The sequence below is a fragment of the Budorcas taxicolor genome, chromosome 1 (genome assembly GCF_023091745.1).
Source record: "Budorcas taxicolor isolate Tak-1 chromosome 1, Takin1.1, whole genome shotgun sequence".
NCBI lineage: Eukaryota > Metazoa > Chordata > Mammalia > Artiodactyla > Bovidae > Budorcas > Budorcas taxicolor.
Window position 1 is genome coordinate 47,312,442 of NC_068910.1, and position 14,290 is coordinate 47,326,731.

General features: G+C 42.5%; 1 protein-coding gene across 1 annotated transcript in view; it reads right to left on the reverse strand.

Annotated features, from left to right (window-relative positions):
- Positions 1–1,288: 1,288 nt before the first annotated feature.
- ENTPD3 (ectonucleoside triphosphate diphosphohydrolase 3) overlaps positions 1,289–14,290 on the reverse strand; it is a 31,603-nt gene continuing 18,601 nt past the window's right edge. The window contains exons 4-10 of the mRNA XM_052647450.1: positions 13,068–13,218; positions 10,564–10,723; positions 9,154–9,387; positions 4,541–4,813; positions 4,268–4,378; positions 3,282–3,419; positions 1,289–1,525 (exon numbers count right to left, since the gene is read on the reverse strand). Of these exons, the coding sequence (XP_052503410.1) occupies positions 1,289–1,525; positions 3,282–3,419; positions 4,268–4,378; positions 4,541–4,813; positions 9,154–9,387; positions 10,564–10,723; positions 13,068–13,218 (1,304 nt within the window). The remainder of the gene's footprint in view (positions 1,526–3,281; positions 3,420–4,267; positions 4,379–4,540; positions 4,814–9,153; positions 9,388–10,563; positions 10,724–13,067; positions 13,219–14,290) is intronic.

Below are 14,290 nucleotides of genomic sequence, written 5' to 3' on the forward strand. Positions count from 1 at the left end.
AACACTTTGAGCTCTCCAGAATAAAAGTGATATTGATGTATGACTTTCTTAATACACTAGGAGAGTTTGCTCAATAAACTTTTTTTAGTTGTTTAGCTTCTTTTCATAGATGCCACCTTGGGTCCTTAAGAGAAAGAGTACCATATGCACAGTAACACACACACACTGCAAGTCACAATAAAATAAGTCTCCTTTATTCTGTACTCAGTGAACAAGCTATAATCTGAGAGAATGTTGATTTTTACTTTGTAGCCATTGGACTTGCTATAGTCCCCTCCCACTTTGGAGTTAAATATCCCTGCAGCTTCCTTTCCCCCCTCAAAGTCAGGAACTTTGGCTACTGCACAAAGGCCTACCATCTAGGAAAGTGATTGGTAAGCAAATCAGAGAAGAGGATGTCCTGTGACAGCATCAGGTGGACCTGTGGGAATGGTGGGTGAAATATACACAGGGTGCTAATGATGGAAAGACAACCCTAAGCAAAAGCCTAGCAAAGGCAAAATGATCTGGAGCATGATAGCCTTGCTAGGAATAAACATTTGACAAGGGCACACAGCAATGGGAAGGGGAGGCGACGAGGATGATACACACACGGGGCGATCTAATGACCAGAGCCCTGAGAGGGAATCCTACTTCAGGAATGGCCTGTAGTGTTCTGGTAGATGTTCTGTGTGGCTGTGCCCTTCAGGTTCTGCCTGCATGACAGAAGCTTTGCTGTGGCCACTGTCTTTGGGGGTGAAGGAGGATTTTCCCCCAGATACAATATTCTACCAAGCTAAGGGAGCTCAATGTTACTAATGGTTGTTAAGGAAATTCTTAGTTAAGGACCAATGAGAGGAAGCCATAAAATGAGATATTTAATTGGACCAGATGCTTACTAGACACCTGCCAATTTCCAACCCTACTGGGAGGACTATGGCATTTTTGAAGGAGGAAAAATGCAAACTGAGCCCTGAGGTCAACTCTTCCACATTCATCTGTCATCTTCTCAACTTACTCTTCCTGTGGGACACTTGGAATAAGGAGGCTGACCTTGATGGCCTGTCTCTCCTCTGTTCCCCAATAGGTCAGCTAGTGGGTGGCGGGGCCTCTGGCAGAGGAATGTGCACTGAACAGTTGAGGGACTTCGCAAGAGGTGCTTTGACATAAATCAGTATCTGAGAGGCACAGGACCTAGGCATTGGACTTCAACTGTGTTTCCCGAAGATGGACATTTTGCTTGCATTGTCTGGTGCCCCCCAAGCTGGTTACGGGCAGCTCTCAGGCTCTAGGAACCACTCTGTGAGGCTCACTCAGAGTCCACCATGTTGTCCAAGGCATGCTGGGAGCGCCTCTGATTCCTGGACAACACGCACAAGTATATGAGATATGTCAGACACAGCAAGGCCACTGCTGCAAAGAAGGCGAGGGTGCCCATGAAGGCAGATGGCTTGATGGGCAGGCGGATGAGCGGGCTTTCGGCTGGGATCTGGTTGGTCAGGCTGAGCATGTAGCCGAGAGACCAGGCTATGCTGCTGTTCCCCACCTGTGGAGTAGAGGAGATGGCTCAGTTCTCAGGGCTGGGCTTGAGGCACAGATTATATCCCCAGGACACACCATGGTCACCCCCCTGAGATACCCCCAGGAACTGTGGCCTAAGGAGGTCAATGGACTTGCCTATGTTCAAAAACTGCAGAGGCTGGGCTAGAACCCTGGTCATCATGACCACAAAGGCTTGAGTGCCCAACCTCCCACACTGCAGAGAATGAATCCTCACAGCCTCATCACAGCCAGCGTGAAGAGGGCACAGTTAACAGCAGTGGAAGTTTTTCGATCACTGGATACAGAAGAGTCTATAGCTAAAGAAACAGGTGATGCATGTTTTACCAAACCCAGGACCAGTTTCTAGGAAATGAAGGTCAGTCTAAGTGGGAAGCAGACTGTGTCAGTTCCATCTGGTAGTTCCATCAATTTTTGTTTGCATGGTTTTAGGTCATTTTGGAAATATGTAAATGTTTCACATTTGTAATCTTCCATCCTCTCTCTCTCACTGCGGTGTCTTCTCTTGTTGCGGAGCACAGACTCGAAGGTGCACAGGCTTAGTAGTTGTGGTGCATGGACTTAGTGGTCCCTGGCATGTGGAATCTTCCCAGACCAGGGATTGAACCCATGTCCCCTGCAGTGGCAGGTGGATTCTCATCTACTGAGCCACCAAGGAAATCCCGCACATATTTTGGATATAAATCTTTGGCAGATTTCCTGAAGTCTTTTTACATCCTCACATTTGAATACTGATTTGACTGATACTAAATTCTTTATAAATAAAATAAAGGAACTTGAAACCTAGAATTAATGTATCCCCCCCAAATTGGTATTTAATGGAAAATCATAATGTGCTTTCCTGGTAATTAGATTAATTAGAAACAAAGCTTGGAGAGTACATGCCACCAGCAGTCCTTATCTGTCTCCAGACATCCTTATTTTTTTACAGCTGACTCAATTTTATCTATGTAAAACAGTCACAAGCCTAATACTGGATATTGCTTGCTTTAATCTAATTACTGCTGAAGCTCATATTGAACAGACTGACTCCAGACATACTTCAGGCTTTACATCTGCTATTCCTGAAATGAGAAAACCCTCCAAGAACCTGGGGAACAGAGTGCTGGATCAACACAACAGCAAGGCTGAGTCCTGAAAACAAAGTACAGAGGCGCCTCACCAGTCAGCTGTCATTCCAGCGTCAGACCATTCTGGACACTTGAAAGTGAATACAGTGACCTCAGACTCATTCCAAGATCAAATTCTTACTTAATGCTGCTGACTTAATCCCTGTGCTCTAAAGAATAGATCTCCCTCTGACATCTGTGTAAAATGGAGATCAGTTAGTTACTATCCTCTTAACAAAATTATTATATTTGAAGCTTCTTGTCAGGATAAAAAGCCTCAGTTCTTTAACATATTTATGGATGTACGCAACAATATTTACCAAGAGCCTTCTATGTTCTCAGCCTTGTGTGAGTGCTAGGAGTGTGAAGATGATCAAGCAAGTCCTGCCCCCACAGAGCTTAGAGTCCACAGTTCTTGGCTTCCTCAGCTCACATAGAAGGTTTCTGATGACCACTTCCTCTAAATTCTCCATTATCTCTTATAAGCTCACCAGGGATCAAGCCGCACTGGCTCCCATTCAGCAAGTTTAAATCCCCAGTTCCCACTTATCTCCTACATTTCTTTCACACACATACAAACAAACATCTATTTTTGAGAGGAAGAAGAGGAAAACAATTTGTGCTTTGACTTACTTCCTTTTTAAAATGTATTTGGGGCCAGCTCTCCTCGGTGAATTTGTATCCACTTACAAGCAAATGGTAGATATAGTGGGCTGAGAAGCAGTAGGAGCGTGCATACTGCTCATCAAACTGGGGCAGCAGCAGTGGGAGCTGAAGGCAAGTTCAAAACAGGGAGGAGGCAGGTTTTAAAATGCGCATTTCAGAACAGCTTAGGTCAGCAGTCATATTTTAAAGAATCTTAGCACCCAGAGAATTTAATCATTAAAATTACTATAAAATAATACAATGACAAAAAATCTATGTTTTATGTTCATTTGTTTCATTTTTTAGACTCCACATATATGTGATAAAATACAGTATCTGTCTTCCTCCATCTGACTTATTTCACTAAGCATAATAGGTCCACTCATGTTGCCGCAGATGGCACAATTTCATTCTTCTTAATGGCTGAGTGATATTCCATTGTATGTACACACCACATCTCCTATATTTAAAAAAAATCCCTTTACAACATAACCGAGTGGTAAAGAACCCGCCTGCCAATGCAGGAGACATAACAGATGCAGGTTCGATCCCTGGGTTGGGAAGATCCCCTGGAGAAGGAAATGGCATCCCACTCCAGTATTCTTGCCTGGAGAATCTCATGGACAGAGGAGCCTGGTAGGCTACAGTTCATAGGGTCGCAAAGAGTTGGACTGATGCGACTTAGCACACATGCAATATCATGGAAGAGCAATCTTAAGTTTATAGAGTGCTTGTTACATGCCAGACACCGTTATAAACATTGTGCCCATGAATAGAACATTTAATCCACAACACAGCTGTGAGGTAGGGTTCCTTATTACTCCCATCTTACAGATGTGGTGAAGGAGAACAGCATAAAAGTCAAATTCAGAACATACATACACACACGTACACACACACACACAGGCGCAAATGAAATCTACTCTGCTCTACTGTTTTGTACCAATATGGATCCTTCTTCTTTAAATACTGACCTGATTCCAATTCTTTGAGCAGAAATTCCAGGTGCTCAAGTTGAAGGTGTGCAGAGAAAAGCTACCTGAAAGGTTGAAAGCATTGGCTGTGTAGTAGAATCCTGCAAAAGCCTGTAAGGAAGTCGTACAGAAGGAAATCATTTCTCAGAATGCGATATAATGGAGGTTTCAGGGCAGGGAATAACAAAGTGGGAAACACCTCAGCAGAGGAAAAACAGGAAGGTGAGAAATAATCAGTAGGGGGAAAAGGAATCTCTGTTGTTTTGCTCTTACCACGAATGACCCTTTAACTCTTGGCTGATACACCCCATCAAAGGAACAAGCTTCGTGATCATGGCAAGCACTGAAGTTAAATAGGGAAGCCACCTTTTCTCTACACAGTGATGGGTCCCCAGTTCCTTCAAAAGTGATGATGTTGTTGGGATTATATCTTTCAGGTCTCAGGTCCTCTGTACACAGGCTGCCAAACACCTGTGCCTCAGTGAAGGTAGTGATGTAATTCTGAGGGTAACAAGGGTTGGTGAACGTGGTTTCAGTGGTATAATCCTATAGGTACAAGAGTAAGGTGTTAGCAATCACTCTTGTGGAGGTCCAAGTACTTTCCTTTTGCAAGTCCTCACTGTTGTTCCCCTCCAATGCCAAGAGAGAAATGGAAAAAATGCGTCCGGTGGAAGGGAAGTCCCAGGTTGTCTAGATAACTCTACTTGGGGAGGGGGGATTGTCACCCTGCACCAGGCACAATACCAGGCTCTGCTCCAGCACTTAGCACAGCTCCATGAAGCAGGGTTTATGAACTCCGTTTTGATGAGAAAGCAAGATATGTTTAGGTTAATTGACCATTTTGAAGAGCATGTTATCTATCCATCTAAAAATAACAATTAAAAAGGCACAAATAAACGTATTGTGAAAATCAAGGCTCATTCCCACCCACTTTATCCACCCAGGTTCCCTCCCTGGAAGTAACCACTATTGCCAGTTACAGTGTATTCTGACAGATTCTGTGTATACTTCTTCTATGCATGCGCAATTACATTTTCTTTTCCCCTCTTTTTCTTTCTTTAAATTTTAAATCATAAATGGTAGTGCTCTATACACACTGTTCTGTCCCTTGCATTTCTTACTTGAGAATTTATCTTTGAGAAATTCCTTTCATTGTCCATGTAAGAGTGACCTCTTCTTTTTACACTAGCTTCTTTCATGCTAGCTACATAGAACTCCACTGTACAAATAAACTGTACTTTATTTAGGGAATCCCATCTAGAGGAAAATTTAGCTGGTTTCCAATCATGTGCCATTACAAAACAATGATGTAATAAATACCCTGTTACATAGAAATCTTCGATCTGTTTGTAATTTATTTGGTATTAAGATTGTGGTAGGGATTTGATTTTTACTTTCTCCAGATGATTATCCAGTCTTCTATCTATGGTGAAAAATGTTCCCTTTATTTAATGCTAAATTCCAAAATGTGTTTGGTTCAATTTATGGACTCTCTTTTCCAAGGAACTGGATTTGAACTCTGTGTAATTTTGAAGCTACTAAAGTGTATTTTATCCTCTACAGTAAAATCTTGGCCCAGAAAACACTTAGCTCAGCTCTCTTATTTTACTGCTGAGGAACCTGAGGTACACATCCAAATAATGTAATCTTTTAATGAAAGGATTCTATGCAGAATCCTACAGAAGTCCAACACTCAGCTGATATGAGTGTCCTACAGAAAGATCTTACTATGACTGTGGAGGCAGCAAATGGGCCCCTTCTGCTTCAGTGGCATGAAAAAGTCTATGGTGTTCAAAAGTTGTTATGTCTAATTTGTAACATATTACGTCATGGTCACCCTATGGCTGAAATAATCACTGAAAGAAAAAAAAAAATCAACAACTAATCATTTAGTTTTCCCCTCCAAATCTGACTTAGACTTTTTTAAATAATTAAAATAAGTCATTTCTGGCCTGGCTTGGAGAAGAAGCAAAATAATATAAATTATTTTTGGCCAGAAGAAGCTTGGTAAAGATTAATTCAGTTCTCTTTTTGGATCATGAATTATTTGTTACAGCATTCCTGAAATAAAACTTGCCAATGTGCCAAGTTACTTAGTCCCTCAACATTTAATAAATCTTCCCTGAAGTTAGTCTTTGCAGGGCATTAGCATGAAAGGGTCATGTACTTTCCTTTGTAACTACATGACCAACATAGTTTTTCTTGTTAAATAATGTATTTGGAATACTGCCCGTGCTTGTGCTCAGTCGCTCGGTTGTGTTCGCCCCTTTGGAACCCCCATGGACTGTAGCTGGCCTGGCTCCTCCACTCATGGGATTTTCCAGGCAAGAATACTGGAATGGGTTGTCATTTCCTCCTCCAGGGGATCTTCCCAACCCAGAGATCAAACCTGTGTCTCTTAAGTCTCTTGCATTGGCAGGCAGGTTCTTTACCACTAGCACCGCTTGGCAAGCCCATATATATACCATATGAAGCCAAATTTGTAAATACACATATTCTTGCATTAAAAAAACTGCAATAAAATGCAATAATATGTTGATGATGGTAATTCCAAGTTTTTTTATTATTTATATTCTTTATGTCTGTATTTTCTTTTTTTTTCCCCCTCCACTGAATATGTGTTACTTTAAAACCAGAAGAAAAAAATCTTACTTAACAAGGGAGAGAAAGTGAATGCATGTCCCTAATGTCTAACATGCTATCAGAGTGAGACTTGAGTCTTGGGGTCACTGGAGACCCCTTAATTAAGAAAATAATTTGCAAAGTATATATTGGTAGCTCAGATGGTAAAGAATCTGCCTGCAATGCATGAGACCTGAGTTCGATCCCTGGATCAGAAAGACCCCCTGGAGTAGGAAATGGCAACCTACTCCAATATACTTGCCTGGAGAATTCCATGGATGGAGGAGTCTGGCAGGCTACAGTCCATGGGGTTGCAAAGAGTTGGACACAACTGACTAACACTTTGACTTTTTCATATATCTAGGTGTCACTCTCACCACACTCTGTAGCCATTTATATTTCAGTCCAGGAACTGAGACCTGGACTGGAAGCAATTACTCAGGCAGCATTCATAATGCAATAAGCTTTGGGAAGCTTTAAGTTGGGGCTTGGCAACACATCTTTGGAACATGAAAGTATTGGCTAGGCAGGTCAGGACATGCATTTGTGGGTGATCCTCATCACCAGGATCCTTCCCCACATATGAGTCAGAAGGCTCAGAGGGCAAAGCCACTCTCTCAGGCATCCACATGTTATCAGGCAAGTTGAAGATGCCCTCTGTCCCTGTGAGTTGACTATATACAGTGAGAGGCAGGGGTGTCCCACCTCTGCCCCCAGACCTGGGCTTACACCTTGAGACCTGCATTCTCAAGTTCAAATGAAACCTCACCCAGGTGGAATATTCACTTCTCTACTGTAGACTGTTGGATACATAGACAGTCATTCTTTAATAAATCCTGTAGGAGTGTGTGCACAAATATACATACACACGCCCTCATGGCCAGCCAAATTTAAGAGGTTAGCTTCTCAAACTTGGATTCACCCTGGGAAAAGGGTGATTTCCTCTGCCTCCCTTCTCCCATCTGAAGTTAAGAGGAGCCCTGCCCTCCCTGCCCTACCCTGCACCCCTTCTAGGGCCAGAGCTGGAGGAAGGGGCCTTAACTATTGCTAGAAATAAAAGGAGAGAGAAAAGAGGAGCCCAGTTAGAGAGGGTTGACTAAGCTCCCTGCAGGGTTTGGTTTGGCCTGGGCACTGAGTCTCCTGAGCCATGGAGAAGTAGCTCAGGGCTGCCTGCAGGGCCCCTGCTCTGTCTTTCCCAGGAGTGCCCAGCCCCTCCCCAAAATACGTGTGGCATACATGTGTGCTGGGGCTCCAGCCTTTCCTGTGAGGCTGAAAGAGGGCCAGACCTGGAGGGTGAATTCTCACAATCCACCCTGCATCAATACTCAGTAAATGCAGGGATCTGAAGATGTGAGTTCTACTGATGACTCTTAGTAAACCAACCCAATTTTTCTACAGCTAGTAGCTGAGAAATACTGCCTCCTTCCTTAAGACCAGAGTAAGCTGCTACTGATGCTGTGTCCACTACATTCAGAGGCTGACTCAGCCCCTGTGCCCTGCCCTGGGTCCCCTCGGATCTGTGGCCTCCGGTTGGCCTCATGCCCCTACAGGAGGTCAAGATTCCTTCCCTTCATTCTCCTTTCATCTTCATCTTCCCTTTTCAGCCATGGACGAGATGGATGTCCCCTGACCACTGGAGTTTGGGGCCCAGGGGCACATCCATGGTGCTAGTGCTCTCGCTGCCACAAACAGTACTCATGTCAACTTTATATTAGTGACAGCCTAACTGATGTCTGAAGTAGCCATCATATTCAGTTACCGTAAAAATTACTGATCAATGTGATGGAATTCGGTTGCTCTAAGATCCCACCATATAAAGTGCATTAAATCTGCCTAATACAGGCTCATCTAAAAGAAGCCTGAGCCTGGGGAGGTCCTCTACCCTCTCTGTTGTCAGCAAGTATTTCTCCTGTGACCAGGTTTATTATTTTGTCTGCACTCAGGGGAGTCTCTGCAATCTCTGGCTTCTTTAGCTACTAGTTTAAAGCAGTTTGTGTCCATAAAGGGATTCTAAGTCCTGAATCATTTATAAAACCTCTGGGGCTCTGGAATTACCCTGGACTTCTGACTCAAATACACTGGAAATGGTCAACGTATCAGAGAGAGAGAGAGAGAGTGCTTGGACCCCTACAAGTTAACAGGAAAATGCTGCTGTTTCCATCCACCTTCTAACTGGAATGGAAAGGACAGACCCCAGAAGGCAAGGCATCTTCCCCTCAGCCGAGACCCCCAAGGGAACACCTGTTGCCCCCTGGCTCAGGTACCTGAAGGAGGGTTGCCAGAAACCTCTTCTCAGCCTCGTTCCGCCCATAGCACTGGAAGCTGTGTGTGTAGAGCGTGTATTCATAGCCATACAGGGTCACCTTCATGATGTCACTGGTGTTCAGCCCCACCTTCTCTTCTGCTGCGAAGGATATTTGGGTGGAGGCACCACCCAAATCCAGGGCACCTGTGGTCTCCTTTCCACTCGGATGCACCCACATATGCCATAGGCTCTTCTGTACAGTTGGAAAAAGAAGCAAGAAAAAAGACCAAAGGTGCCATCTCTGATTGGCCAGGGTTCATCACCCAGGATCCATCTCTTATTGCTAAGAAGTATGACATGGGGTGCATTCAGGGCCAGATCTCTCCTTTGTTTCACGGGTGGTGAACTCAGATGCTTTCAGGGACTGGACAGGCAACATAAATGAGTGAGTAGATTAGGTGTGCACAACAGGGAATGGTGAGGACTGTGGCCATCTGGGGAATGCATGAGAGATAGACTCTGTTCCAGTTGGTTGTTGGCATGCAGGAATGTGAGTCTGCTGTGACTGGCTCTTCCAACTTTTAGGGACTGAGCGAGTCCAGAAGAAGCTAGAATCATGGATTTCTATGTGAATTTTCCAAAATATTAACTAAATTAATTAACTTCTAAAAATATATTCAAGGGAGAAGAAAACAGGTCTTGGGCTGGACAGGGTAGGCATCTTCAGTTTACACCCTCTGTGACACGGTGATTATTTTTCCGCGTCAGCTTTCCTCTGCCCCAAAGGAACAGGGAGTGTGGAGAGCGGAGTGTGAGGAGACCTGAGGACACAGAGTGAGTGGGAAGAAGGCTGCCTGAGGGCTCTATAAATTCCTGACAGCTACAGGACTTCTTGGAAGGGTCATTCTCTAGTTGTATTTCAAAAGACTCATGGCCGAATGGCATTCTATCATGTATACTATCATGTAAGAATTGAATCGCCAGTCTATGTCTGACGCAGGATACAGCATGCTTGGGGCTGGTGCATGGGGATGACCCACAGAGATGTTATGGGGAGGGAGGTGGGAGGGGGGTTCATGTTTGGGAACACATGTAAGAATTAAAGATTTTAAAATTAAAAAAATAAAAAACTAAAAAACTAAAAAAAAAAAAAAAGACTCATGGCCTACTGCAAGATTTAGATCCTCCCTCCCCCCTCACATTTCTTGTTGCTTGGTAAAATGATATTCCCCCTCCCCCATGCATTTGTCTTATTTAGGGTCCAAGGCTTTGTCGCAGCTATACATGTCTTTTCTTGTATCACTGCTGTTTCCCTAAAGAAATGATGCAGGACAGATGGCCCTGTCAGCATGCACCTCTGCTTAAGCTATCAACCCCAGGGGATAGAATAAACAGCGAGATTAAAAACCATGCATTTGTTTTCACACACCTGCAGGAAATTTCCCATTAAATAGTTGGCTGTAATCCATCCATATATCCCTTCCTCTTGCCCAGAAATGATTTGAGCATCCCTAAAATCAAAGGGCTGAGACTCGAAGTAGTTTTCAATGCTCTCAAGGATTTCATTAGCTGCTGTTTCGTTTTGCAACCTATGCAAGGCACAGAACACAAAAGGCTGAGTGCCCAGACAACAGTCTTAAAATAACCTCCCCACTCCCTCAGGCAGGGACCGTTTTCCAGATGTAGGTACAACACAGGAACCCCCCTCTGCAAACTGAAGCTTCCCAGGCAACCATGAAGTCAGGCTGCACTTGTTACCTGTCAAACTGCCAAGCAGGGAAATAGCTACCAGTAAAAATATCACTTGTTCTCTCCTCCCTTACCTGTTCCTATTCTGCTGTCTAGCAACCAGCTGAAGAGCCTCCTACTCAATCACTGTTGCACTGTCTCAGATCAGCAGAGGAAAGGAGATTAGTGAAGGCATAGGAGTAGCATAAGTATTCGCTTGGGGCACTATACAAAGAAACCCTCATCAGGCCAGAAGGATGGGGAGCTTAGGAGGGAGGTGGAAAGGAAGAGGGGTTTTTCGCTGTCCCTGCTTTGCTCTTTGGGAGGGCTTTGGCATGAGGGGATATGATAGCCATCATGGCTGCCCCTGAATTGAAATCCTTTAGTGTGCTGACCCACAGAGGAGTGGTGACATAGCATTCATGTCACTCATGACATAGTGTATTTGTATCATTCATCTGTGCCATTTTATGGAAGAAGGCTCACTTGGGACACTCTTTTCCCTTTCATCAGTGGGTTAAAGAAAGTCAGGGTACACTGGCTCACTCTTGGCTGAAAAAGAAAGAGCAGTGCCACAAGCTGAAGTTCATTCCAGTTCAGTAGCAATTTATCACTGCTTGGAAAATAATGAATAATTTTCCTAGTTTTATTAGTTCTCATCCCAGAGACTCAAATTATTGTTTTTTCTATATTTGACTTTTCTAGCAAGTAAAATATCAACTAGTTCCTCAGAAGAAATGGATCACCATCAGGAAGTTGTGAAAGAGTTCACAAAGAAGCGTCAGTATTTAATTTATTCAAGCGTAACATTCACCTTCTCGCTAAGTGGCAAACTTTCTATTCCATGTTTTTTTTTTCATGGCTATAAATTACAGAGCCTTTGAATGATTTCTCACTGAGAGGACTGGGAGAAAAAAGCAACCAAGACAAAGTTGACAAAGTTGAGTTCTTTGCTTCCATTAGAAAGAAAAGACAGAAGGAAGGGATTTTTATATCATTTCAATTTCAGGTAAACACAGTAATCTTGAAAACATACTGCAGAATCCAAGAGTAAGGAAAGAAACCTGACTTCTTTCCACATTCTACTTGGTCAACCAGGACATAGGAATAGAAAAAAAAAATGAGAGGAAAAAACTACAAGAAAAAGGCTCAATCCAACTGAAAGTGCTTCATGATCTTTTTGATTGTCATCTGAAAGTGACTCTGTTTGTTCCTTTGAAGTTTCTGCATGTGGTGAAGAAAATACATGTAATTTTACATTCCTAGGATCATAGACAAAGTGACTTTGCAACCAAATGAGTGTCATCTTTTGGGGAGAAAGCCTTATTTTCAAAGTTTAGGGCAGCATCTGCCCTTTAATTTTCAGTAGTTTTAAGTTTGATGGGTTTTTTAAAAACTGTTTTTCTTTTATTTCAAGGTCAAGGAAATATTCTCATGGAGAAAAAAAATGAGAAAGAACATTCAAAAACAATACAATGGGGCTAAAAGTCATGGCTGAAAATTTAGAAGGAACTGCTTAATTGAATGAAATGAGATGTTTACTTTTTATAGTAACTCCAAAGGCTCTGGGGCAAGGAGCAGAATTCCCATTATTTGAAAGCAGATATTTTGGTGACATTGTGTATGTGGATAGAAACTAAATAGCTTAGTAGTATAGTGGCTTACATTTAGTGGAACTAAATGTACGGGTATTAAAATTGTTATTTAGTCACTCAGTTGTGTTCAACTCCTTTATGACCCAATGGACTGTAGCCTGCCATGCTTCTCTGTCCATGGAATTTCCCAGGCAGGAATACTGGAGGGGGTTGCTATGTCCTTCTCCAGGGGACCTCCCCAGATCAGGGATCAAACCTGGGTCTCCTGCACTGGCAGGCCGATTCTTTACCACTGAGCCACCAGGGAAATCCCTGGTGGTCAGAAACAGTTTCTACTTTTCAAGAAAACTAGAGGTACATCCCATGACTAGATTTCATGTTACTTTCCTTTTTTTTCAGAGTTCTGAATAAAATCACCATGGGGAAGGGAATCAAATATAGAACTGTTTCTTTCTGAGTATTAAAACTAAAAGTTTCCCAACTTTTAAAGCCTAAATTTATGCAGAATATGGGATTCTTTCCCAGAAATACAGTTATATTCTTGGAAAGACTCAACACATTCCTGGCTGTGTTGGTCCAATGGGCTCCTCTGTGCCATTCCAGCTCTTACCTCAGTAATCGCATCCCAGCTGTGGCCCCCAGGTAAACGCAGGTGGATCCATGGAGACGGACTGGAATGTGCCCCTTGACTTTTTGCATGCAATCCTCAAAGGCTTTGGGGGTATCTTGGGGGTTTTCCGCATAGTTGGAGATCCCAGAGCCTGAAGAGCAAGCATTCATCACTTCTTAGCATTCCCAGGAACCAACAAGAGCCATACAACTTTTAAATAAAGCAAATCAGCTCTGGAAATTAATGGGTTTTTGTAGGGGATTGAAAACAGTGTATGTGCTAAGTTCCATGTGGCCACACAGATGAGTCAATTCCCAAAATGTAGAAGGAAAGAATTGCAAAAGTGAAAAAAAATGAGCTGAGACCTGCTTTGAAAAAAGGTTGTCCTTACAGAAATTTCAAATATAAATAAAAGTAGAGAGAAGAGTACAACAAACCCATGCACCCATCTTGCAGTTTTAACAGTGATCAATCTTGCCCCATCTGCATGCTCCCAGTCTCTCCTCAGGAAGCAAACTGCAGACATGGTATTATTTCATTCTATAAATATTTCAGATCTTTTAAAGAAACATAACCATAGTCTCATTAGTCTATCTAAAAGTTTAAAAAATAATCACTTAATATAATTAAATATCTAATTAAGATGAACATTTCCTCCATATTCATATTTTTTCTCTCCCTCTACCTCTAATTTGTTTGAACTAGGGCCCAAATAAATCCCATCGATTATAATTGGTTGCCATGTCTTTTAAGTCTCCTTTAATATATAGATTCTGCCCTCTCTTTCAAATTTTTCTTTGTAATTAAACACTTTTTCCCTTGCAATTTCATTTGTCCTATAGTTTCCTAAAGTCTAGAATTTGCTGACTGCATCTCCATGGTTCATTTAATATGTTATTTGGTTTCAGTGTTTTCTATAAATTGGTAACTGAACACAGAGGCTTAATCAGATTCAGGTCTGAACTTTTCAGAAAGAGTAATTTGTAGGGATGTGCATTTCTAGTAAGAGGCACAAGCATCTTTTTGCTTTCTCTCTTTGTGCTGTTAATAGGCATCAATGATCATTGCTTAGATCCATTAGCCTATTAGGGTTTGTGAAATGGTGATATTTTATTTCCGTCATTCTTGTTTCACTTTTCATCTAAAATGCTTTTAAAAGAAGAAAACTTCCCCATCATTAACTACTTGGTTATCCTATAATACAGTTTGTACAGGGAAGGCTG